At 39.4% G+C, this 26,712-nt stretch overlaps 1 protein-coding gene across 1 annotated transcript; it reads left to right on the top strand.

Annotated features, from left to right (window-relative positions):
- Positions 1 to 3,353: 3,353 nt before the first annotated feature.
- LOC112985483 (cytochrome b-245 heavy chain) lies at positions 3,354 to 24,512 on the top strand. The gene is made up of 13 exons (XM_026104128.2): positions 3,354 to 3,458; positions 6,303 to 6,398; positions 7,949 to 8,059; positions 10,791 to 10,875; positions 12,142 to 12,287; positions 13,105 to 13,295; positions 16,621 to 16,750; positions 17,555 to 17,647; positions 19,151 to 19,404; positions 20,057 to 20,219; positions 21,034 to 21,180; positions 23,142 to 23,266; positions 23,990 to 24,512. The coding sequence occupies exons 1-13, from the start codon at positions 3,414 to 3,416 to the stop codon at positions 24,114 to 24,116; spliced, it is 1,713 nt and encodes a 570-aa protein (XP_025959913.1). The 5' UTR covers positions 3,354 to 3,413; the 3' UTR covers positions 24,117 to 24,512.
- The last annotated feature ends 2,200 nt before the right edge of the window (positions 24,513 to 26,712 follow it).

The following is a 26,712-nucleotide window of genomic DNA, read 5'->3' as shown; positions in this document are numbered from 1 at the left end:
GGGTTGACAAGACTTTTGTCTGCTTCTTCCTCTTTTGGGTAGAATCACAGGAAGGCTGAGAAACAAGGATTTCACAGCATTCAGAATACAGATTTCAGCCTACAAAATATAGGAGGCTAGTCAAGGCCTCTCCTTGGCTCTCCTCCTACTCCATGAGTAGGGGCAGCAGAATGTCGGCTCAGCAACACCATCAGCAGTGCGGGAGCTGGGTCTCCTTCACTCTGTTCTGCTCATCACCCTCCTTTGGGGTTTATACATGCAAAATCCTACTTTGTCCCTTTTAGCAGGCAGATGCAAAACACGTATTGCAACTGCCTCACATTTTAATTTGTGTAGGATTTAGCATGGAATACTGTTGCATGGATCATGATAGCAACTAAATTAATTCATAACCAAGGGGGTAAAATTACTGCAAGGAAATAAAGAACCCTGAGACCTGAATACTTTTGCAAAACTGTCACGCTGAAAAAGAATCATTCATTGAACTTTTCAGTACCAAGAAGGGTGAAAAATGCTGTGCATAGTCAACTAGCTTGAAAGCAATTTTAGAGACAAAGATAGAAAGTGTTTTATTTTTTCGTACTTCAGTTTTCCACACTCCTACCTAATTGTTAATACACAGCTGGCAATGTTGCCTTTTCTTGTACATGATGCGTTTTTTAAAATAGACCAAAGTACAAAACATGCAAGTGTCTGCCTCTACAGCAGTAAGCGTTCACCTGTTCAGAAGATGAAAGCACTAGAATTAAATCAAGGGTGACACGTGGGCGGTTTTGGTACTGGTTCTGCTCACACCTGTTACTTACAGCAGCCAGGCAAGGTTTGCTATGCATTGTCCTAGATTTTTTTTAACTGTTGCTTTGTCACCGACTGAGAGTTTTACAAAGCTGATTTATACTGTGTAAGGGCAAAGGGTATTTATAGAGCATTAAAAAAAATTTCAGCAAAATACTTTTTCCATTCTTATTGGAAATACCATGGATGAGGTCATTTCAGAGCTGTGACTGAGCTAAGATCAGCACCTCTTGGGTTTATGGCTTGCCAGAAACCTCCTGAGCCAGTGAATCCATGTTTTAGTGGCTCTGGTGTCTGAGGAGCTGACAGGCAAGCCGGGGCTGTGGATACTCAGTGTGTCCTGGCTGCACGTGGCTGCTCACCCTGGAGGAGCCAGAAGCTACTTAGCTTAAAGTGTTGAAGGAAAGGAAGCGAGAGCACTGCCATTTCTGAGCAGGGAGAATTTGCTAATCTTCACAGCGAGAATGGACATCCACAGATCAGGACTGACCCCTTTCATTCTCTGACCACTCAAGCTGTTTAGCTCCTGGAGGCTCCCTCCGTAAACAGAGGAGCCAAATACAGGGGACCCAATCCTCTGTTGACATCAGTTTGGGAAGGTCATCAAAGCAACTGACACCACATGAAAGCCTGGACCATCACAGGGCTCGTCAAAAGAGGTTGCTGTGAACTCTGTTTAACAGACTTTGATGACTTCATCTTGGTTTTCAGTTACTGAAACTTGGGAGTCTTCTGAGGAATAAGCAAGATGATTAAAACATGGACAGTCCTGACTATGTGACGAGATGGAGGACTGCTCTTATCACCTGGGCTACCTTTCAGCTGTTACTTCTATACTTCTCAATAAGGAATAATAATTTAGAAGTCATCTGTCTCATTCAGATACCTTTGTTTGTTTGTTTGTTTTGTAAACATGGGGAAATCTATGACTTTGTTTCTGCAGTGGGTCTTTGTTCGAGTCCCAGTTATATCACTTTATGGAAGTCATATTTTGGGAGAAATTTAACAGAGGCAGTAAGTTAGGAATAGAGGCAGGAAGAGATCAGTTAGCAAGAACACAGGTATTTATGTTGCATCTCCTAATTCTCATTTCTTCATCATGACCAAATGTCTCATCTCTACTGGAATCAGACTCTAAGAAAGCTAGTTTCTAAGTGAATCCGCAGTAAGGTAAATTGTGCTGAGCATTTTTGCTTTCTGGTGTAGGTCACGCAGTTTTTATGTCTGCCTCTGCAGTTCTTGTTAGCTGTTCAACATCTTGGTCTCAGCTGCAGATCAGCTCAGCAGTTACTCTGGAGACCAAGTCTATAGTATTCAAGTTTGACAAGAAGCTTCCCATTTACTCTGGTAGGTGCAGGATCAGGCCCTGGAAAACATCCGTATGCTCTAAAGCTGTTAATACTCTGTGTGGTTATGCTGTGCTCTCTGAGACTTTCTAAAGCAGAGAAATTCTGCAGGACGGAAGCACACTGAATAATCTGTTGTAGCTCTGGCAAAGAGAGATGACTAGTAACACAGTTCTTCTGCATAGCTCCTTGGTTCAAGGAAAAATAGAAGATTACTTTTCTCTTTAAAGTATAAAAAGATCTTCAAAAACTGCATTAATACTATACCTTAATCTTTTGAAAGAAGGCAGACTTGTCTTACTCAGTTTCAGAAGAGATCTATATTTCTGTGGTGCAATGGGTGATACATAGGAGAAAAAGTGAAGAGGAAGCATGTCTAAAAGCATTTCTCCTCTCTAGGGCCCTGACCTTGCCAAAGGATGTTCCTACTTAATCCCCAAATCTTCCTCCAATCTACCGTTTTGTGCTCTTTACTGCAAGTTTGGGAATTGTCATACCACAAAGACCAAACATTCAGAAATCATTAAACTTCCTCAGAAAATCATGATACTGTTTTTGAAAAATGAATGCACTTGGAATAAATGTCCTCTGGTTTCTAAGCTCTAAAATACATTGGGGCAATTTTCCATATATTTTTCTATAACCACAAAAGCAAAATGTTTGCTTTAAAAAATTATTCTCACATAGTGACATGATTCCTGGGGCTGGAACCCTATGAAAAATATAAAATATAAAAAACAGATTATCTAGACCCAAGCAGTGATAACATGTCAGAATTTGTGTGTGTGCGCCAGACAAGAGAAGAATTAGATTACATCTGGGAGCTTCTGTAGACAGAGAATTACTGGAAGATAAATAATTCTAGTGATTATTCATCAAAGAGGATCATCAGGAATGGCAAATAGGACCTGAAGTGATAAAAAAGGCAAGGCTGGAGAGGAGAGGACTCTTCTGTGCATTAGAAGTTGTATAAAGTGGCAATACATTTTTGAGCTGAAAAACCCAGCAAAACCCAAACTCTATACCACATGAGGAAGAAATAGTTTGTATCAATGCTTTATGTATGTTTGAGTTACGATAAGTTCCATGCAAAAATGGTAGAAAAGTGTTTGAAAATTAGTTATGATATGATTCAATGGTTAACTTATTTCCTAAATGAATGAGAAAGGAAACAGGTTGCTGCAAGCTTCTACTCTCACTTCCTTATGAGAGAAGACATAGACACTGTCCCAGAAAGAACGGGGCCATTGTGCACGCTCTTCTCAGGCAATCATGGGTAACTGGGTGGAGAACGAAGGACTGTCCATCTTTGTCGTTGTAAGTACAATTTTTATTGTGATTTGTGTCTAGTAAAAAGTTCTACAGAAAGTTGCAATAAGTAGATCTCATTGTGTCCATGAGTGACGCAGCTGATTATTCTGAAACTAGGGCAGCAAGTGCAGTTGCATTATACTTGAAGAGTATAATTTTTAAGGAGCTCTAGCTGGAATCCCAATTGCTGTAGGCTGCATTGTCAGCTGAGAAGTGATCTTATGTTAGCTCTCATTTGCTTTGTTGTAAATATTTAAGTGTCCAGGTTTTCTGATGCAACAGTGATTTAAGGAAAACAAATAATATTACATCTCACTGTTAACTATGTGCATTTCAAAAGAGAAAAAAACAACAAAAATAAGCCTTTCTTGCACTTTTATAAACAAATATGGATGTTACTAAAAGCACAGTGGATATTTCTTGGTAGTAGAAAACTTGTTTTTGTAGTCAAATTCCAGAATTTAGAGCAGAGATTCATGAATCCCTCATTAAGACAACTTGTATTTGAACTGTGCTTGTATATAGCTTGTATGCAGCTGCTATGAAAGTGGGTTCAGTTAATTCCAGGTGAGATCTAAAAGTACAGAAAATCCCACTTACATTTAAAAGAGCTAAACTGTAAGGCAGATCTCTTCCTTTGAGGAAAGAAGTTCATATTTCAGTGTTCTTTTTTTCTCTCATTTTTCTCACACCTTTTCTCACTGTAGTACCTTGGGAAGAAATTAATGATACAAGAGCTATAGGTATTCAATATTCTGTGATAGCAAAATGTAATACCAATTAAGGGATTGTTGTCAAGCGTGGTTAATTAGGTAGATACTGAGAGAAATAAAAAGGAGACATAGAAATGTATTTGTGGAGATTGAAATGTGAACATCTTTATTCAGAAATGTATTTCCCTCGCTACAAATGATCGATACTTATATATTACATTGTGGAAGCATAGCTCTAGTTCAGAAACACAACACTGACACTTTAATGCTTTGAAAGGGCTGTATTTGCTGTTACTCAGTGACTTGAGGAAGTTGAAACTGCCAAGAGGTGAATTCTGCCACATTTTTCCCATCAGGGCTGCAATATTAAGTGAATTAAGTAAGAGGCCATTATTTTGTTCAAATAAGGAATTTGTGTACAGTCTCAGAGCCATACAAGGTTAGCTAACATACAGGGAAGAAAAATAAAGAAGTCACTGATAAAGAAACCAGCTAAAACGGTTCATTGGAGGCCTTAACAAAGTGTTCTGCATTGTCCATTACAGGTTTATTGTACACTGACTAGCTACAGGGTGGCCCAGTGCTTGATAGAAACAGGACAGCCACAATTTTTATTATTTTTCTCAACAAAACAGACATAATCTTGGTTGGTTTTGGTTTTGTTTGTTTGTTTGTTTGTTTGTTTTGCCTGACATGGCAGCCTTATGCCCAATATACACTGCCTCCACTGGCCCTAACCAAAGAGTATGGATGGCTGCTAACTCTGCAACTGAACCCAAGTTGTCACAGGGTGTCACAGTGTTTTTCAAGGGGTCCGCGTTCCTTATAAGTCAATACCAAGAAGTGTGAGGCTCCATCATGGATCATGCCAAGCATCTCAGTGTTCTGGACATGCTGTCAGGCTATTGTATATGGGAGTGGCACATTCTCTCTTTAAATATGCATCCTAAGCATTTTATCCTGAGCTGAGCTTAATTTTGTAGTGAGGATTTGGGGATTTCTCATATACTGGCTTATGCTTTTGCAAATTGCTTCACTTCCCTGTCTGTATACCTGATAGGTGAGACATTTTCAAGATCTAAAATAATCCCAAGTTTTTTGCAGTGTCAGCTGGGCCAAGGAACTCAGCAAGACTAGCACTTTAAACTATGGGCTAGGAGGGGCAAGAGACTGTAGTGTCACAGTTTTTGTCATCCTGAGCTTATGAGCAGAGTCTACAGTCTACAGGTCTCAGTCTTTGCCTCCTCCATCTCCATGCACTACCTAGTATGGACCTACTTAGAACAGGTGCAGTGATACAGATTGGTTTCGCTGGGAGATGTAGAGTCAGCAAACTATCTCCGGAAGGGTGCATGGCCAAATTCATTATAGTCTCTTGGGCTGGACATGCTTGTAGCTGCATTAGATAGCTTTGAGAAGTGCTCATAACTTCTTTCCCTAAAGAAATCTGCCCTGTAGGATGTGCAGGTATAGAGAGAATACTGCAGTATAGCTATAGAGAGAATACAAGAGAGAATACTGCAGTATAGCTACTAAGAAGCCCAGTTTTGGGTAGCCTAAACTCCACCTAAGTGCCTGTGTTGAATATTTCCTGCGGGCTGACTTCAGACCTTCAGAGGCTCCTACTCAATTGAAAACATTATGCTCAGGCCTTAGGTGTAATTTTGGCCATCTATATTTAGACCTCAAGCTTCTTTGTCCTTTGGTGCAGCTTCAAAGCTTGGCTTTGGCAGCTCCAAAGTCTTCCTCTTACATAGGTTAGTAAGTCGGAGGAAATCCTATTAAGAAGAGGCCTAGCCTTTACATGATGTTTAGAGACTCAACTAGACTCACAGGCTTCGCCAGACTCTTAATTTATGTAATCATAAGCCTAAACCCTCTGAGCTATACAAAGGTTTCAGCTACCAATTTTTATATTGAGTTTTATGGCCACTCCTGTACGCCTATGCATACACCTCAAAGCCCATTTCCACCAGCAAAATATATTTGGTCCCTGCTGATCTCATCACTTCCTGAAGCACACCTTTCTGTGCAAATAGGAATACAATGAACTAATTGGCCATTTCTGAACTGTGTAAATTCAGACATATAGTCTTTAACAACAAACTGTAAAGTTTCCTGTTCACTTCTATTTCAGCTTGTGTGGCTGGGGTTAAATGTCTTCCTCTTTTGGTGGTTCTATCTTGCATATGATGTCCCACCAAAATTCTTCTACACCAGAGTCCTCCTTGGCGTAAGTACAAAACACATATTATCTTGGCATAGACTGAACACATAGCATTTTTTTCCCAGTTTTATTTGATTGAAACAGGATCAGGTTGTTGGAGCAGCAGGTTCATGTAGGATTTAAAAGTCATGTGTAAACAGATAACTGAATAGAAAGATGTACAGTGCTTTTAAACAGAAAGCTTATATGCAACATAGAGAGATCCCATTCTGAAGATGTCTTCAGGTAACTATTATGCTCCTGGTAATTAAAGAAGTGAACATATATTGTGGCTGCTTTATTTTTCAGAAGATGAATAAAATATTTCCATTTGAATAACTGTGCAATCAGCATTCATATATTCATCAAGTGTGCAGACAGTAGTCAAGAGAGATTCTGGATCCCAGCCTATTCAATATAACACAGCTGGTTATATTGAGCATCATGTGTCCTGCTATAAACTTGCTTCCAGAGGTACCAAGGGTCAGGACCAATTGATGGAGAAAATTCATTTTTTCACATGTTTAAAAAGCTGATCAGAGACCCAAAAATCACTATCAGCTTTGAATTACAGAACACAGCATTTCGTAAGAAGTTTGCAAATCCATAGTATAATTCAGCAGAGCTTGAAATCCTGTTCTTGTATCTGGCTTCAGATCTGTGGATCAAATTCTGCTTTTTGTTGTCAGGGTGTATTTGCCTTTGAAGTCACAAAGATCTGTGTTTGGGTAACTACAGCCCAGTGTAATCCCAAGTCAGTTACTGTGATCCGAAACTTGGAAGGCTCCCAGTCAATGCATGGAGAGCAAACATCTTTTCCTTCAGTTCAGTATTTGGATTAATAGGGTCACTCTCCCCTCCTTTTAAAAACTCTTCGTCAAAATCTGAAATCATTCAGGATGTAAAGGTCAACATTAAGAGAACATATTGCTAAAAGATGAGGCAACTAATTTAGACTCCCTTTACTGATAACAGAGAGGCACAACAGAGTAAGAGCCCCAAGCACTAATCTTCTGGAGCTAAATGAACTTTTATGAACATGCCAAAGCTTCTGTTATATTAGTGCGAGTTATAAGAAAGACAAACACACATATCTGAAAAATTCTAGGTCAAGTCCTATTGCCTTTCTGAACATACAACCACTTCCTTCATAAGCTCTCCTTCCTTCTACCCCGAACCCTCAGCCAACTGAAACCACAGCGTTAAGACTTTCTTTATAGCCTTGGGACAGGAAACCCTACTAATGTCCTAGGCTTGCTTCTGTGTTTGGTCATCAATTGTCAGACATGGCAGGGAGCTTTTCATACAATCATGTTATTCCACATAATTTCAAAACTGGAAATAGAAGGAGGTTTTTATCTGGAGAAATGCATTCTGTCTGCATCTGTGCCCTTGACTTGGCCAGAGCATGACTACCCTGAAGTGTGAGCATCTCACATGTGAGCATATGAATAATTAACTTTCATTCTCACATTCATAAAAAGTTGTGATATAATGCATAAATGAAATTTGTGCCTATCAGTGTCCTGGATAATGCTTAGGTAATTAATTTAATAATGGCTTCTCTCCTATTACAGCGTGCTTTAGCTCTAGCAAGGGCTCCTGCAGCTTGTCTGAATTTCAACTGCATGCTGATTCTGCTGCCAGTATGTCGAAATTTGCTGTCCTTCCTCAGAGGATCAAGTGCGGTAAGATGAAGAAAGAATTTCAAAATTTATGAAGGAAGAAGACCCAAGCAGCCTCTCAAATGTGCCAAGCAGCATAGTCCGAGTTCCTCAAATATACCATACTTTGGGGATGTCTTTTTTTAAGAAGTAGACTAGACCAGAGTTTTGCTATGATCAAGAGTAGGGTCTATATGCTAATGGTACATCTAGCACTGTGGTGAGATATTGAGCCTTGAATTAGGTTTTTTCCAATCTTCCCTTTTTCACTTGCTTCCTGTGCAACGTGAGTTCTTGGATGGAAAGCCCCTTCTTCTGGCTGGCAGCAGCTGTTGCTGGTGTCTACGCACATTTGCCTCCATTTGTCCCTGATGTCCATTTATAGTGGGAGAAATTAGCCCATGACTCCTGGGTTTACATGTTCAGTTCTTAAAGAAAATGTATGCTTTCACAAACTTTCAGAATGGGATTTTCTTCAACTGGCTTATGTTTTACATTCTTTCTCATCTGAGCTACGTTTCCATCTCAGGATGAAATAGTCACCAGCCTTTTGACCATCTCTAGCTCCCAAATGCAGATGTTATATATGGCACCTGCCCCACCTGCCCCACAAAGGAAAAGACAACTAATTCCACACTAGGCGACATCTAGAGTGGCCTGCCATGATAGCACTGACTGTAACACATTGCTGAAATCCATATCTCTGGCTGACTCCCCGCGGCTCACTATCTTGCTGATAGTGTGAGGCTGTATGAGGAAGCAAAGGGCTCTGAGGATGAGCAGGAAGTGAGGGAGGAGCATAAAACAGGATTGTCAGACATTTGAAGTTCCTTTAACTTCAGTTGCTTTTTGTAATAAAGCTATACCTCAGAAAGGAGGAAATTTTGTATCTTAAGTAAAACATGCACAATCCCAAGTTCCAGTGGTAGTGTCAGGACTGTGGGCAGGGGTACAGCTGCTTTTGCTCGTTCTACGGTCATCTCTAATTAGCTATGCTTGGGAAGTAAAAACCTATGAGGATCTCTAAAAGATCAGGATTTTTATATGTCACGTCCCTTATTTGAGGGGTGGTGACCTTTCCAGCAGCAACATCACTGGGGTTAGGGAGATGGGAGAATCGTTCAAACCTGTTGTTCAACAACAATGTGCTGGAAACTCCTGCTCTTTACATCCTGCCATCCGGAAATCATAAACTGCAAACTTATTTATTATTAACTGAAATAACAGCGGTATTGTTTCTGCATGCCTTTTATTGCTGTATTCAGTGCTGCTGTTAAGTGAGCCTCACCGCAGCATTTTGCCATTGCTTTGCCACATGCTTCTTAAACAGCAGGCTCAAGTGTCCCTACATACTGTTTCCAAGGCAGTCAGGCAGGAGGGACACTTCTTTGCTATGCTGTACTTTATTCTGCAAGCTTTTCAATTACATCTCAAGTTACAAGGTACAGAGAAGGCCAAATCTCTCCTGGCTGTTAATTGCAGTCTGCTGAAGTCATTGGGATAGCACCAGAGTGTGGTAGTTTGCTCTTTAATCAGTGTCACAGCTAGAAAATAACCAAAGGGAACTGTTTCCTCATATATTTATTGATACAGTTAATATTCATGAGATATTTAGAAAAGGACTGGTATGGAGGAGCAAGGTTGCTGCTCATGTGCCTCCACTAAGTAAAGAAAAGTAAATCAGATATGAAATTTTTCTGGAGGTTTTTATCATCCCTTCTTCCATTTTGTTGCTGGATGGTTGGGATGATCCACCCCACCCTATTAGCTGTGATGATTATTTACCTTTCCCTAGCATCTACAAAGTCCATGTCTGGCAGACACTTGGAAAACACTTTGGTTTCTCTTAATTTGTTGTGCGAAACATCTAAGTGGTTTCTATGTGTAAATGTTGTATTAGTTTGCATAACATTTTCTTCCCTTTGCTACTCATGAAAAGCAACAGAAGGATACAATACTGGATAATTACAGTTTTTATTCTATAGAGACCACAAATGCTAGCCTTACAGGAATTTAAAGTAACAGAGAAACTCCCATTGACTATAGTAGAATTTTGATGGAGCCTCTTAGGCACCTGTCATAATCGTTAATGAAAGTATCATTCCATTTTTCTTAAGAGCCAAGTTCTTCAGTTTGTATTAGTAGACTTTTTTCATTCTGTTTCTCTTTGGGTAACTCCAGTAACAAGTCATAAGTGAATTTCAGGCAAGTACAACCAGCTTTTTAGGGGATGAATTACTTCATAGGACCGTAAGTGACTCCCATGCTTAGGATGGAAGCTCTCTGAGACAGTTATACCCAAGCAGTACTGTTCATTTCCACAGTGTGAACCACAACAGTATCCTAATGCTAGCTTAGGCTGTTCAACACTACCACAGCAATTCAACACTACCGAAATACAAGGAAAAATCATTAACAGTCACCTTACCACGGCAGAGCATGATCCCTCCCTTAGTTCATTATATGTAATTTAAATTTAACACAGATAAGACACCTACTTTTGCCATACTGTATTTGAAGTCTTCTCTCATGATTAAGTCATTTGTTTCAATGGGGCATGTTAAAGCATAATCTGGTATTATTGTGTTCTGAAGAGTGGAGCGAAATATTTCTGTGTATATTTTGGAATTCTAAATCTTTACCAACTGTGCTATCCATTGCTGTGCTCAGGGCTGCTGTTTTTTTCCTTCATTTAAGTAACTATGCATAGACATCACAAATAATTGGCAAATACTTTTTTTCTTCGTATCCAAAGTGCTGCTCAACCCGTGTCAGACGGCAGCTGGACAGGAACCTCACCTTTCATAAAATGGTGGCATGGATGATCGCCCTTCATACTGGTTGGTACTCAAATGTTTCTTTGTTCATTGCTTTTTCATGTCACCTTACACAGTATCCAAGTGGGATTCAAGTTATAAAGATATTGGCAGAGACCTGATTTCATTATCCTTAAGGAGTCAGCATGTGCCAAGGATTAAATCAATTTCCAAATAATATTCTACCACTGGCAGAGAGCAAAAGATAAATAAGAAAGGATACTTTTCTGTTGTTCTGTTAGCACCATTCAAGTTACTGCTTAATAAAGGGTATTTAGCAATGCCCTGAGAACCAGATACTCAGCCTTTAATTCTTGTTTAGACTTATTTCCCAGCTGGCATGTCTGAAACAAATAATAGAAATGATGAAAGAAAAGTGTATAAAAAGCATGCACAAGGCATCTAAATTTTTTGTATTTTATCTCTCATTATATAAACTAAAGGGTTTCTATCATTTTTTTCAATGATTTTATCACCTCTCTGTCCAAGTACCTTACAAATCATATATTCTACAACAGTGTTGATATCAGTAGTGAATTACTTGAGCTGAGCAGGTTCCCTTCCTGAGCTGTGACTGTGATCTCACCACCGCTGCATAGGAAACAATAGCATGATTCAGTTATAGATGTTAGGCCACAGAGGAGGTCTGCAGCAGAGCTGAGTTGTTCAGCAGTGAGAGATCTGTCCCCTTCAGGCCTTGTTTTGAAGGTCAGTGAGTATACAGTGATACAAAAGGGGAAAAATTTTGAGAAGTATTGTATGGCTGACCCTTGTAATAATATGCAGTGGAAATAGTGTGAAACACCTCAGTTATACTAGATATATGGACAAATCCAGTTCAGGAAAAACATTATTAGTGATTATTATCAATGCAGCAGAGGAAAGAAACACTAGCAAATGTGACACCAAAGAGATCCAGATTAATTTATTGACTCATCTACAGAACTCCTGTTTGATCCAGAAAAATCACTTGAGCCACCCCTTCCTTCAGTGTCCCGCATACAAATTAGGGTATCGCTGTGCCATTTGAATCATTTTCTTGAACAATGAGGTGCTGGAAATGTCTTCCCTTCATATCCTGCCACCCAAAAAGATGCAGACTGCAGATGGTAACCCTGTGACAGTAGAACATGTCAGTGATGTGAAACTGTGGTTAAGGGGGTAATGTCAGAGGAGTGTGCAAAGGTGTTAAGTTGCCTTTGACAAATGTTACAAAGTTTAAAATGTTACCTAAAAACATTGAGTACTTCTCTTGTGTAAACTTGATTATTTATTTCCTGTCACTCCCAGCAATTCACACCATCGCACACTTGTTCAATGTAGAGTGGAGTGTGCATGCACGTGTTGAAGAGAAAGGCACTATGGCAGCCGTACTTTCTAGCCTTGGTGATAAGCCGAATGAAAGCTATTTGAACTTTGTTAGAAAAAATATTCCGGTAAGTGACATCAGGCTGTGAAGAATCACTGAAAAATCACATTCATTTACACTATTGTATAAGATTATCTGAGCTGAATGCCTCCTTCTGGTGTGCACAATCTGTGTTTGAACCACTTTGCAGGGAAACCTTGTGCAATGCATTCTTCTATATTTGTCAGTAGCATTTTTGCTGAATTTCAGTAATGCTTTAAACTTTCTTACCTTAAGATTTCAAAGTAGTTTTAAAACATTTCTTAAAAACATAATATACCCTGTAAAGAAGCCTTCTGACTAAAGTAAATGTGAAGCACACAGAAATCAGGGCAAAGGTTTTGAATTTGGGCCTCTTACTTTTAAGATCTGCTTAAAAAAACAAAAAAAAACCCTCTGCATTCCTCAGAAGCACTGAGCGTCCAATGTCCATAAGAGTTATGAAAGCCACAGGTGCATAATGCCACTGGAGAGGAGAGCTTTTATTTAGCTGTCTAACTATGGCTGTAGGACTCCGTCTCAAGCAGCAAATGTGCTCACTTTCCCCGGGACCATGCTGCTGAACAGTGGCAGAGTCAGAAACAGTCTTAGGTGTGTGAATAACTGGAAACCCCTTTCTATTTCCACTTACTTTAGAGTGGAGTTCAGTCTTTTATTTTACTAAGAGTAAATTTGCAGTGCAATGGACATGGAGTGGGGTTTCCAAAAGCATTGTTGGCATGTAAATTCGTAGAGGATGACTTAGAGACTTGAAACAAGGTAACAAATTTGGAAGTAAGACAGTTCAGCTGGCTCAGTTTTGATGCATTGCTTTTCTCAGACCAGTGTGTGCAATTATTTCACAGAATCCTGTGGGGGGCCTATATGTGGCTTTCACGTACTTGGCTGGTCTTACTGGTGTTATCATTACACTGGCCCTCATACTAATCATCACGTCATCTACCAAAACCATCCGAAGGTCGTATTTCGAATTATTTTGGTACACCCACCATCTCTTTGTCATCTTCTTTATCGGCCTTGTCATCCATGGTGCTGGGTGAGTATTTGCACTTACCACAAGATACATGATAACTACTGTATCTTAATCTAAAGCTTCCCATACACAGAAGTATAGTGATTTGAGTCATTAAGCAGCAGTTGTGTTTGGTGGTGATGATGGGCCAGTACCATAGGCTCTCAATGATACATGCATGAAGCTTTATGAGAATCAGGCATACTTAAGCTCACCTTTTCCCATATTTAGTTGAAAAGCTTTTTTTCAAGGTTCCTGTTTCTACTTATCTTTGTGTCCTAAAAGGAATTGCATCACACACATGTACATAAGGAGATCACTCCATAAAAATAACACAGGGCCTATGATTTTGTTGGATTAATGATAACTATAACAAGGGTTTATCCTTCAGACTTGGAGGGCTTTTAATATCAGCAACATCTTCAGAATAGATTTTTAGCTTTTGCAGCTCAAGTGTAGCCAAATAGAAGTTTGTGTAACTTATATTTGTAACTTAACAAATGCTAAACATCTTTTTCCACTGTTGGTTCATTCCATAGCTTCAATACCTTCAATTAGCCCAAAAGCCTATTGAAACAATTTTGGCAGTATGCAAATGCAATTTGAGCACTTAGAAGAATGATCCTTAGTTATTTTTATAAAACCACAGAACCAATGCACAAGGAAGAAAAAAGGCTAACATATCCAAGCCAGATTTCCTAGCTCATAATTGTATGCAACATTTAAAAGGAAATTCTCAGTGTTGTACCCTTAAAAAATAACTGAGAATCCAGAGCATGGGAAAGAGTGCTTTAAAAATGCTTTGCAAAAATGACTGTTCAAAAACACTTCCTCTTAGTCTAGTAGTGCTAGAGAAAAGACAGAAACAATATTACAACAGGAAGAGCAAAACCAGAAGGCAGATGAGAATCACTACCAGTATATTTGTCCATTTCAACTTCCAAAACCAGAAGGAGAATGCTGGAGTAAAACCTGCTGAAGGAAAAGGACAAGTGGTTCTTGTTTCCTGCAGCAAATATTGTATGATTACCTATAAAATGTCCTAACTTGTCGGTAGTTACTAGGTAATAGGATCAGAAAGCAAACATTGCTCTTTCCTTAATAATTAGCTGTCAGTGAGTAGCATATATTTCATAAAAATTGACTTTTTATATACTTGCATGTTCACTGTACTCTCACCATTTTTATTGCACTGTACTGAAAAGACAAAAGTTTGAGCACCAGGGGGGATCAACACAGCTATCAGTGAAGTTCAGCAATCCTATGAGAGGAGATAAAATCAGGAATATTGTCATCTGTAGAGGGAAGAATAATTTCTGACAATTTACTCAAGGTGAAAGGAATCATGCACACATATGTGATGCTAAATCAGTTTGAGCAAAGATAATTCCATCATATTTGTCCTTAAAAGCAAGACTGACATTTTGAGTTTAGAGGGAATGATAATATACAAAAAATATTGGACAGGCTTTTTACCCTCAAGGAAGGAATCTTGGATGTGTGAACATGGATGTTATGGAAGAAGTGTGATCTGACTTTCTCAAAGTAGTGTGACTGAGAGAAGGCATAGATGTCATTGTATCTCAGGGGACAAACAGCTGTATGTTGTTTATACATATATACATACATATATATACACACACACATATATACACATATATACACATATGTATATATAAAAATATATATATGTTTATTACAGAATCAAAGGTAGTTACTAGAATGAAGGCGGCAAATTCTCATCTGGTACAAGCTGTTATAGCACTTTTGTAGCATTGACTTTTTTTTTGCATGAGTGATGTGTTACAGACAAAAGTTCAAAACCTCCCATCACAGTAAATGCAAAGAGGAAAGAGTATAGAGACACTTTGGAAGTGAAAGTAAAGCTTTCAGCAGAAAGAGAAGTAGCTAGAAGCTTAAACTACTGACAGCTTAATTATAGTACTGGAAGAGCCCCTACACTTAGTAATAAGGGAGTAAGAGTCTCCTTCTCTTGCGCAGGGTACCTGCACTGCCAAATCTTGAACTGGGATGGAGTGCAAGGCAAAAACCACGAGGCTCCATTTTTCCCTTCAAAGATGGGGTAGGAGTGGCAGAAAACAGGCAGGAGATGGGCTCCTACTGTTCCCACAACTCACCCCACAGGGCAGCTCAGCTGAGCCAGTTGTCACTAGTGGGGAGGTAAATTGCAACTGGTGATGCTCCTGCAAATTGCAACTCATGATGCTCCTGGGACAGTGTCATCCCTTCCCTTTCTTTCTCAGACAGGATGTTAATCAAACCCTTAATGAGGAAGAGGTTCATTAGTAATATTTAGTAATCTATTTTAACTTCTAAGATTGTGTGCAGACATTCTAATAATCCTCTGATATATTTGTCACAAAGCTAGGCATATATATGACACAGATACCTTGTTTCTTTGAAACATGAAGTGAAAGAAAGTCAAGTTTAAGGAAACCTAGCTTGAAAAACAGAAAAAGTCATGGGAAGAAGATATCAACAGAATCATTTTGTCATAAAATTGATCAAAATCAAACCCTGTTTCTAGGGAAGGTCAGCAGATCTTAATCTGAATTTCTCTACGATGACCCTGATCCTACTAATTACCCTCCTTTGGGGGATTCTTACAGTCCCCTGAGGTTGGAAGAACTCCACACAGGGGCAGGAAATAGTGAACAAGTTCAGGATATATTTTTCCTCAAAAAATGAAAATTTTTTTCAGCACTAGTTCTGCCACTAGTAACATAGCAGAACTGGAGCAATCAGGTTTCTCAAAAAAAAAAGCAAAAATGCAGAGGCCAAATCATCAGCTGACATAAGCTGACTCCACTGAGTCAGATGGATCTGTGTTTGTTCAGACTACCTGAACATCTACTCTACACCTTTAAAGGGAGAGGAAGGGTTAAAAGTCATTGGAAAGGGCTGTCCAGAATTTCTATGATAAATAACAGAAATAATTTCTGTACTGATCACTAAGAAATTGATTTTCTTGCCCATTCCATGTTTTATTTTTACTGAAAAAAAGAAGGAAAGATTCCTATTGAGGCTACATTTTGGAAATGGTAAAGAACATACCTCTCAGTTCCTCGTCTGATCTTCGTAGTCAGTGTTTTTTCCTACAAACTTTCCTCCTTATTTTTATCATTTGAACAGCAGTTCTGTGAGTTGATCAGAGCGGTAAGGCTGTATCAAAAGGGACATTACCATTGCAGAAGTACATAACTGTATGAGTAACATATGTAGCTTAGCTTAGCAAAGCAATAAGTAACTGTAGTGCATAACAGTAAGTAATATTATTTCAGATATTTCATTTCCATGTCATTCCCTTAATGTTTGGTATTATTTTCAGGCGTATTGTACGGGGACAGACAGCTGAGAGTCTGGCTGAACACAATCCAGATATTTGCTCTAAGAACTTCACTGACTGGGGGAAAAAGGGGGCTTGTCCAATCCCCCAATTTTCCGGGAATCCTCCTATGGTAAGAACAATTGCTTTGAGCATAAATCCAATCAAAATATTTACAGTTTGCTCTTTTTGTTAAATAACATATATACATGCTGTAGAAAAGCAGGTATGTAACCCTTAATGCTCTTCAGTGGCAGCTTTATATAAAGCAATAGATTTCAACACAACAAATTACAAGCAGAAATGGACTAGAGACAGACAAACCACTTCCAGTGTCAGAAGTATCTCATAAAAGGAACACAGTTAATAGGCAAAGCAAAAGAGTAAATCCTACCTGAGAACTGTTTACCAAAATGTATTTTGTGGCTTGTGGGTGTTCCTAGAAACTGCCATAACATAATAAATAGTTTCACATTATTAATTGAAAATGAACACCCCTGGAAATGTAACACTGTCACTTCAGTTCTCAGGGACTAACCAGGCTTGTTGTTCACATTACAGCCAGACACATTGACAGAAAGCACATCTTTTCCTGCACTAATACAGACCTGAGTCAATAACACAGTCAGAGCTTTACTCCACATTTCACTTAGGTACCTCAATTTTTAGGTAGAGACAAAATCAGTCACAGGACAATACACTTCTATAACTAACCTACTCTATGGGAGCAATTATAAATCCTGCTGCAACTGTCAGTAGAAAAAGAAATTCCCTCTCTGAGCAGAAGTCATTTCGAATTTTTCATATCTTCTTAGGGTTCTCTACTCTTGTTGATAAAGAACCTAGGTATCTTAAATTTAATGTCCATTCATTTCCAATTCAATTCAATGTAAATTGCCATCTTCCTCATTTCACTTCTCATTTTATTCTGTTGCAGACATGGAAATGGGTAGTAGGTCCTATGTTTTTGTACCTGTGTGAGAGGTTGGTGCGGTTTTGGAGATCACAACAGAAGGTTGTTATCACAAAGGTAAGTTTTGATGCTATGCTTAACACTAGGCAAAACATTACCGATTTTTCCAGATACAATATGGTGCAGCAAAGCCAGTGACTCCTACACGCCAGACAAAGTTACCAGGGAAAGAACCCTCAAGAAGTTTTCTGCTATCATACAAAAATAATACTGCTTCCTAACATATACATATGGTTGTCTCTAAACCCCAAATTCAGATGCTATGTGGTTCCCAAATTAAAACAGTGCAAGAGGACGAAGTTAGCTAAGACACAGGACTGAATCTGAGGAGGGAGAGATTGATTTTCTTCATAATCTAAGGAAAAGATACACAAAGTAGAAATTCCATGGCCTTAAAAGTAACTTAAGAAACCAAATATTTATTTTCAAAAGCTTCCTGGACATTTAGGAATCTTGATTTTTCAGCAGAACAAATGACTCCCGAAAAGGAGACTTAGGTGGGTGCCTATTTTGTGTAGCCAAAGCTAATATCGAGCCTAGATAGTAGGTCCCCATGGTGTGTTGCAGAGATATTAATGCTGATTCTCAATGTATTATAGCCGAATTAGCATGGCACTAAGCTGAAACACATAAAACCTACCCTGGCCTTTCCCAGTTAATTTCCTCACATGGCACTATGCTTCATCTCACAGGCATACCCTGTTCAAGTCAGAGCTAGTTTGGGGCATGACAGCAGGTATCTCTACTGTTCCCTGGCATGATGCTGACATGTTGGAAAGCTCCTATATACTAGTGTGCTTTTTGGTAATTTTACCAAAATATCTCTGTGCCATTTCTATACCATTTGTCTGCTGTGTCTGCTTAGTTTCTTCTTGTCAGGAAACTTTCTTCCACAATGCTGAGCATTAATATTGATATCTAAACAAATAGACAGGCAGACTCAATTCTCCCTCTTGTAAATCTCTTCTGAAAACTGAAAATAACCTTGGCAGACAACTTTAGAACTAAAAGATTGTAGTGACTGAAATACTAGCCTTGCTTCTAGAATATTGCTTCTATTTACTCTTGACTAAAACACGCACAATGCAGATGCCCACAGTATACTGCTCATCGCAATATAACAAGAAAAATTCAGTTTCCAGTGGTACTATCCATCCAATTCCCTATCTGTATGCTAGCCCTATACTTTTGCCACCATATATACATCCACTTCATTAGCGATGTGTATTATGCCACTGTGTCAGGTGCATCTGGAATTAATAATGTATATAGACAGATCTGAGGATGTGTTAGATGTGCCACTCTGACCTGCCCTTTTGGAGCAAGTGCAAGTATAGTGTGAAAATACTTTCACCAAAAACTCAGCATCTTGTGCAGTCTCTTATCTGGCTTTCAGATGCTATTCCTCACTCTGCCCCAGTCCTGCTGGAAGCAAAGTCTCACCTGCTTTCCTTGCTCCCATAGGAGAGGATGATAATGTTAGTGATGAAGGATGTAAATAGATGGAGTGAACAGTGAAAACAGCCATTTTCTTTCTTCCCCTTGTCCCTCTCATTGTAGGTGGTCATTCATCCCTTCAAGACAATTGAGCTCCAGATGATGAAGAAAGGCTTCAAGATGGAGGTTGGACAATACATTTTTGTCAAATGTCCTGCAGTGTCTAAACTGGAATGGCATCCATTCACACTGACCTCTGCTCCAGAGGAGGATTACTTCAGCATTCATGTCCGTATTGTAGGGGACTGGACAGAGGGCTTATTTAATGCCTGCGGATGTGATAAGCAAGAATTCCAGGAAGCATGGAAGATGCCCAAGTATGTACAAAAAATCTCCACGGTAAAATCAACCAACATCTATGACACTAAAAATTTTGCTCAACTAATTTGGTGGAACCTGTGACACAGTCCTTAATTCCTTCCATTGCGGATGTTGGTGACCATTTATTCCGTCAAGTCACTCCCCCCTCAAACCTATAAATTTTAAATGCATATTTTAGCGATTTCAGGCAGGGTATTTTTGAGCAACTGAGCATGAGTGATTTTTTTTTCTGGATTTTTTGAGTGATTCTCTATAAAGAAAATTGAGGAATTTTTTGTTCAATTCCAGATCTTCAGTTCTACTGTTAGCTCCAGGCCTGGCCTTATATCTCCAGCAAAGGAGATATAATCTCTTGTATCTCCTACAACTGAGGAGAACTCAGTGCTGCACAAAGCCAGGGAAACAAAGTCTTGAACAGATGGGGTTGCTGGAGGGAGAAAAGTTCCTGTATGACCAGCTTCATACGCATAAGTCAGAATGGGTCCTAGACTACTTCTCTTATCAACATCACCTCTCCTTTTACCAACCAACATTTAGCCCAGATGTGCATAATAATGGGCAAATACCTTACATTTTTATTGTTATTTTAAATAGCACTAATAAATACTCACTTCACCATCGATTTATTAACTATACTTTCAATTTCAGGATAGCTGTGGACGGCCCCTTTGGAACAGCTAGTGAGGACGTATTCAGTTATGAAACTGTTATGCTTGTTGGAGCTGGAATAGGGGTCACTCCATTTGCATCTGTACTCAAGTCTGTCTGGTACAAGTACTGCCACGATGCAACCAACCTAAAACTGAAAAAGGTACATATGCACTGTGTTACAGAACTTTCCAAGAACCCAAGCAATCATTTCAGGGCCTGTAGCCCAGATCAAAACAGGCCCAGCAAAGGTTGTCTGGCTCCAGATGTGTGAGTCCTGAGAAAACAGTCCAGTTATCTCAAATACTGGCCAAGTCATGCACGCAAATACTGACTGTGGCTCAGGGGATTTCCATGTGCAGTGGCAACATCTTTTAAGCTGTGCAGGAAACACAAAGACCTGTCATACTTTCCAAAGACTAACTGCATCCAGACAGATATTACACTCCTTCCCTACATGAATATAAAGCAAATCTGAGTCAATGGAGCCCCACTGCTACCCATCCTCCTCTCACCTCCTGCCCCTGGAAACTCCCTGTCCACAGGCATGGGGTTACACTCTCCAGTTATGGTCATATTTACATTTCTGTTACAAGAACAGAACTGGTTTTGTCACCTCTTTTAATTTACCATTCCTGCCAGCAGACAGGGAGGTAGAATCTACCTATAAGTCATTATTTTATGTCCTAACGAACTGTTTTACAAGGATATAAGTGCACAAACATCACAAACTATAAACCCACTGATGGAAGAGGAATAGATCATTGTTTCCCTGTTCTTGCAGTCACATATTTTGCTTCACAACCCTCCCAGCATCTAAACTCTTGAATAGCTTCAATACAAGTTTTTCTCCCTATCAACTGAAGTGGTCACAGCAATTTTCTACAGAAACTCTACAATCCTCACTTTGTCAGCAAACACAAAACCAGAATCCGTAAGTGCCTATGTACCCTGAGCCTCACTTTTGTCTCTTCCAGATCTATTTTTACTGGCTTTGCAGGGACACTCATGCCTTTGAATGGTTTGCTGACCTCTTGCAATCTCTGGAGACTCAAATGCAGGAGAGGAATAATGCAGAATTTCTCAGCTACAACATCTACCTTACAGGCTGGGATGAATCTCAGGTAACAACACTGTGGAAAATGTCACAATGTTCATGTCAGCAAGCTGGATATATTTTGACAAATATTCAAATGGTCATTTTCCTGGGATTCATCTGGCTCTCAGAGGTTTTAAACATAGATGGGCATTGACAGAGGGAAAGTCTTCTGTAAATGTTGGTAATTTCCATATCATTAAAGTCATGCTAGTTGTTAAAAAAAGGCAATCAAAACAACAGGCCCCTGAATGGAGTGAGATTAGAAGCACAGTGGCAATGTAGGAATGCCTACATTATACTCTGTAATGTTTGCACTGCGCTCTGCCACCTTACATCTCAGAGTACCTAATTTAAAAGATTTAGCTCAAGTTGCCATACAAAGCTTTGGGTTAGCCACCAATGTTCCGCCTAAATTATTGTGGAAATGCTATGGTGGCTGAAATGTCAGTCACTAGGAGTGGTGAAACTCTGGGAGCGCTCTGTGGTGGTCCCCTCCTGTGGATGCAGAGCACCTCTGGTGAATTCTAGGAGAGCTGGGCTCAGCTCTACTCCTTCCCAAGGGAGACCAGCATAATCAATACAGCGCTTTGCAGGTAAAAATTTTGAGAAAAATTGCACAAGAAAAGTAGAACTACTCATCATGACTGGGAAATACTCTGATTCTCTCCTTCCTTCCTTGTCTATAATGAACCACTATGCTAAACAGTGCAAATGAGAAACTTGACCAAGAAAGGAAAACGTTAAGAATTGTCTTTTGAGAATAAATGGGGGGGGGGGGGGGGGTTTAAATCCAAATACAGATGTAGCCTTCCTGGACCAAGACCAAAATTATGAACAGTCCCATATTCAAGTGTCCAGCTGTAGGCCTGAGAACAGATTTGCAGCCATGAGAGGACTTGGAAAATAAAATGTTACTCAGCAACAGCAGTAGTATTGCTGTTGCTGCCTCCTTTAAGAAAGAGTGACATTTCACTAGCTAAGAGCAGTTTCCTCTGTGAAGAGAGAACTTTCTGATTTTAGTTTCACACTTGTGGCAAGAGAGCAAGTCTTTCATATTCTCTTTCCTATAAAGGTGCTGGGTGAGAGCATCCCCCTTTCTCCTTTACAAAAACAGCAACAGTGTCCAAGAGGGTATATCTCAAGCTTACCAAGGTTAGGTACCAGGTGGTCATTCTTCCCCTCTCCTTATTTATCTGAACTTACATGAGTTCAGCTGGTAATGTGCACTGTGATTTCCTTTCTGGCTGTGCACTCAAGAAGCAATCTCTCCTTGCAGCATCAACCTCAGCTGAACCTGCAAGCATCTCTAAGACAGCCAGTACTGCTTAAAGCAGAATTGATAGCATTGGGGACTGCAGAAGCTAATGCACAAGGCTTGAGTGATGGCAGCATATTTGTTTCAGGACTTTTCATGTGTTGTCTAGATGTTCCCATGCATGAAGGTTGTTGTAGGGATACAAAAAACCAGATCTTTCATGACCCACTTCAGAATGTGTGATTCAGTCAGGAAAGATGCTCACTCCGTTATTTTTAGTTTCCTTTTACTTATATCTCACCTTTGCAAAATTCACAATGTGCCTAAAGTGCTGTAGCTTAGCTACAGGGTAGAGAGGGGTAGTAGTAAGGTAGGAAGTTATCACACACACACTGGAAAAACAGGAAGGAAAGAAGAAAAGTCACACAATTCTTTCTTTGGGAGAAAGTTACTCCTTCAACTTTTTTTGGCATATAAAAGTGCCAGAGAACTAAATACAGACCTTTCCAGTGAACTCTGCAAGACCTGACTTTATGCTCTTACCCACATTTTCTCCTCTCCCTGTATCTACTGAGCTTTGCTGGTCTAGGTGGAATTTACACAGGGAGGATGGACAAAACCTATTCATATGGATCAGTCCTTTTAGAAATAAAACTTTTTTTTTAACCAGAGAGAATGCTGTCATATCTAAATCTGTCCTTACACTATCCTTTTTGTTTCCTTTACCACAGGCCACTCATTTTGCAGTGCATCATGAAGAAGAGAAAGATGTGATTACAGGCCTTAAACAGAAAACATTGTATGGAAGACCTAACTGGGAAAATGAGTTCAAAACCATTGCGGGGAACCATCCAGGGTAAACCTCTACCTTTTGATAGTGTCTATTGCCTTTCTCTGTCTAAATGCCATAATAGCACCATCTTGTTCCTTAGACTGATAACATTTGAGAAGCATTTTTTTTCTAACAATCTAACAATTTCTAGGTATTTTCTAATATTGGTTCAGCCATGGACACAAACTGTACTCTTGAACAATTCAATTCAATTCACAATTCAATACAATTTCAAAAAATTTAATCCATTTTTGGCAAGAAATTTTATGCAGTGTTTGATTACTAGAAGTATTTTTTAAAAAAACATGCCCTGTCATTCCTGCTGAAGTAGATAGGAGTGTCAGTGACCTCTAAAAATAATATCTCTAAATAATATACCTCTAAAGACAAAACATGAACATGGATGACCTTTGGCTGAGCACCCAAAATTAGCAGGAATAAAATGGAGCTGTTCCTTTCAACAATTTGTACCATAAGCAGTTTGAATCTCTATTTCATTGATTCCATTGAGGTCAGTAAAATTGTCTTCACTGACTTCTGCTAAACTGAGACTTAGCCCACTGCCTATTTTAGAAGGAGCAGTAAACATCTTGCAGATTTTAAGGGGTTATAGGTTTTAGAGACATGTAGTTCTACTTTAGTTTCTGTAATTGAAAAAAAACCTTGCAGCTGCAGAACATAAGACTGACTTACAACACTGAGCTGCTCCATGCTTACTTACTGACCATATTTTCACTTTCTTAACAGTTCCAGAATAGGTGTTTTCCTCTGTGGACCTGAGGGCCTAGCTGACACACTCAACAAGCAGAGCATCAGCAACTCGGAAGCTGACCCACGAGGAGTACACTTCATTTTTAACAAGGAAAATTTCTAACTCTCAAACACATGGGAGTCATTCAATACGAAATCTAAAGACTAGATTTTTTTTTCCATTTGAAGTCTGGGAAAGACAGCCCAGCTTCTGATTTCCGCTACACTAATGCAAATCCCTTTCTTCCTTTGGAATTATCTTGGCTCTGTGGTGAAGTAACAGAGAGTCAAGTTTGGCCTTAGGATTGCTTGCTGCCTTCCACATACTGGCAATTTAGCAGAAATCTATTCTTTGTGTGTATGAGGGTATTTCCCCTCAGTTAACTGTCTTTATTCTCCTGTTATTCATAGTGCCTGCTACAGGGTCTAGGCCGACATATGCATCTGAGAGTCGGATCACACTGATAAAGCTTACTGATATTAAACAATAAAGCATTCTAGCAAAATGCTTCCTATTTAAGAGGCAGCTAATCCTTGCTACAGGCAGACCCTGGAAAGAGGGAAGATTTAGCGAAGAGTGAATGGGAAAGATCATTACTTAAGAAAGCTATTTTGCACACCAGCATTTTTCAGGCTTCTGAACATAAGCCTAAATGTCTTCTGCAAGAGAAAGAGTGGACAGTTGAGAAGCAACCATTCCTCTCTAGGAAAGTGCAGAACTAAAAAGGAACCACCTGGATGTCTGAGCCCCTCCAGCTTGGAGGGGCCCACAAGTCAAACCAAATCCTGCACTCAGTAAATGAGCCATTGCATGGCTGCTTCAAACTGTCCCCTCCCAGTTTCACATCTTTAAATTCACAGTGCAGGGATCTAAACAAGAAGAGAAACAAGAAAAGATTCTGTGTTTTTAGGACCTCCACTTCTGAGTTTCAGGGTTGAAAAAGCTTGTTGCTAAATGGGTCCTCTCCAAAGCATTCTTAAATGTATGCAGTGTTTTTGGCCCTATTCAGCTGTTCCTCATTGACAGCAGTGAGACAGGTTTGAGAAAGCAAAGACCATGTGGGCAGTAGCTGAAACAGCTATGAATAAAGTTGCTGATTTGTACAAGACACCCATACACAGCATAGTACTTCTGGATGTACATTACAGGTAACAGGTTCATAAAGAAAAGGAACCAATATATATTTAATACCAGTAACAGGGAAAAAGAAACCATTAAAACCAGCAGTAAAGGGAAAAATAAAGATGCAAAAGGCCTTGAAACAGCTACATTTTAATATACTGTGGGTTTCCTCGGTGCCTTGTTGTCTCCTATTCAGCCCAGTTGCCCCAACTGCCTGCTTACTGCCGTCTGAACTCTGCAGCCAAACCCTGCACCCAGCTTCTACACAACACTAGACCTTGCTATCAGATTCTTACAGTCACAGAAGAAAGTGTTGGCCTGCTTATGCAGTTCCAGGCATGTTTGTGTAACCATCTGGCTGTATGTATTTTACACCCCAACTTGCCAGACAGGACGTGTTTTCCGTTTTTACCATTTTTAAATGTTACACAAGTAACCCGTGCTACTTCAGAAAGACAGTTTACCATTTCATATCTATTGTTATCAGTTCCTGTGAACTGTTAGATGACCTTTTCAATTGTGTCAACATCTGGTGGGGAGGAAGTCACAGTTGGTAAACGCTAGTGAAGATCAACTCTTGGTGGGGATTTTTTCAAATTCTTTCCCTCAAAAGGGCCATAATTGAATCTATATAATTCTGTTTGAAACACACCTATTAGATCAGAATAGAGCTTAAGCAGAATTGAATACACTTCTTTGTTGGAATAAAATTTTTTTTACTGAAACATAGTAAGGGTCTGATCCTGTGCAGAAGGCATTGAAATATTTGGCTTTGATTTTAATAGAAAAACGGTCAGACTTTTACAGTTAGAAAGCAGGCAAAGAGGAAGTGCAAGGGTCTAATGGAGATAGCATATTTACCATTCGAAGAATCTTGGGGTTTTTCATTTTAACTCACCCATTAATTTTCCAAACATTGTCATGTTTTTCTTAAAACTCCAGGGCTTTTTCCTGGCTGAGTCAGTTTTAATGACACTTCCTGTTGTACCATATACTTGTGCTAAGGGTGGTTTGTCACCTTGAACACAGAGAAAGGAATTCCATGCTGATTACTAAAGCACTGTCTTCTTAAAACTTCTAAAAGGATAAGTAGGTGAGAGTTTCTCAGTTTCTTTCATAGGTTTGTTGTATTAAATCCTGCTAAAATAGCAAGGCACAACTTACTGGTCATGGTCTGAATATGATTTTTTTTTTAATCTAAGATACATGAGTGAAATGGATAGCACTGAAACACAAACAGAAGAAAAAGTGAGAACTAGGTTCCATCCTCCCTACTTTTTAGTAAACCATGGAGGGCTGTCAGTGGTACTGCTTTAAGTGAATGCTGCTGTCTTTTAGGATGGTAAGAGTAAAGCCCTTCCTCTAAATGCTTGCCTTGACTATAGAAGTTCCCCAAATCAGTGGGTTTAGTGGTGACCAACCCTCGGCACAGACCTTCTGTTAATAAAACATCATTTACTACACTTTTATTAGATATAAAGCCTGTGCTTGTGTTAAATTCTTAGACTATCGTGACTATGACAACACTGCTGCTTCCCACAAAGGACACAGAGTGGACAGTATGGCTGCTATATTCCTTTCATTCACCCTGAGGAGG

Source organism: Dromaius novaehollandiae, chromosome 1 (assembly GCF_036370855.1).
Source record: "Dromaius novaehollandiae isolate bDroNov1 chromosome 1, bDroNov1.hap1, whole genome shotgun sequence".
In the NCBI taxonomy this organism is placed as follows: Eukaryota; Metazoa; Chordata; class Aves; order Casuariiformes; family Dromaiidae; genus Dromaius; species Dromaius novaehollandiae.
This window is presented reverse-complemented; position numbering and strand designations above follow the sequence as displayed.

Excerpts from the sequence above, each read along its gene's own strand:
- LOC112985483 (XM_026104128.2), top strand. The coding sequence starts at position 3,414 with ATGGGTAACTGGGTGGAGAACGAAGGACTGTCCATCTTTGTCGTT. Across the intron at positions 6,399-7,948 it reads ACACCAGAGTCCTCCTTGGC|CGTGCTTTAGCTCTAGCAAG; the intron begins GTAAGTACAAAA and ends CTCCTATTACAG. Across the intron at positions 21,181-23,141 it reads CAGGCTGGGATGAATCTCAG|GCCACTCATTTTGCAGTGCA; the intron begins GTAACAACACTG and ends CCTTTACCACAG.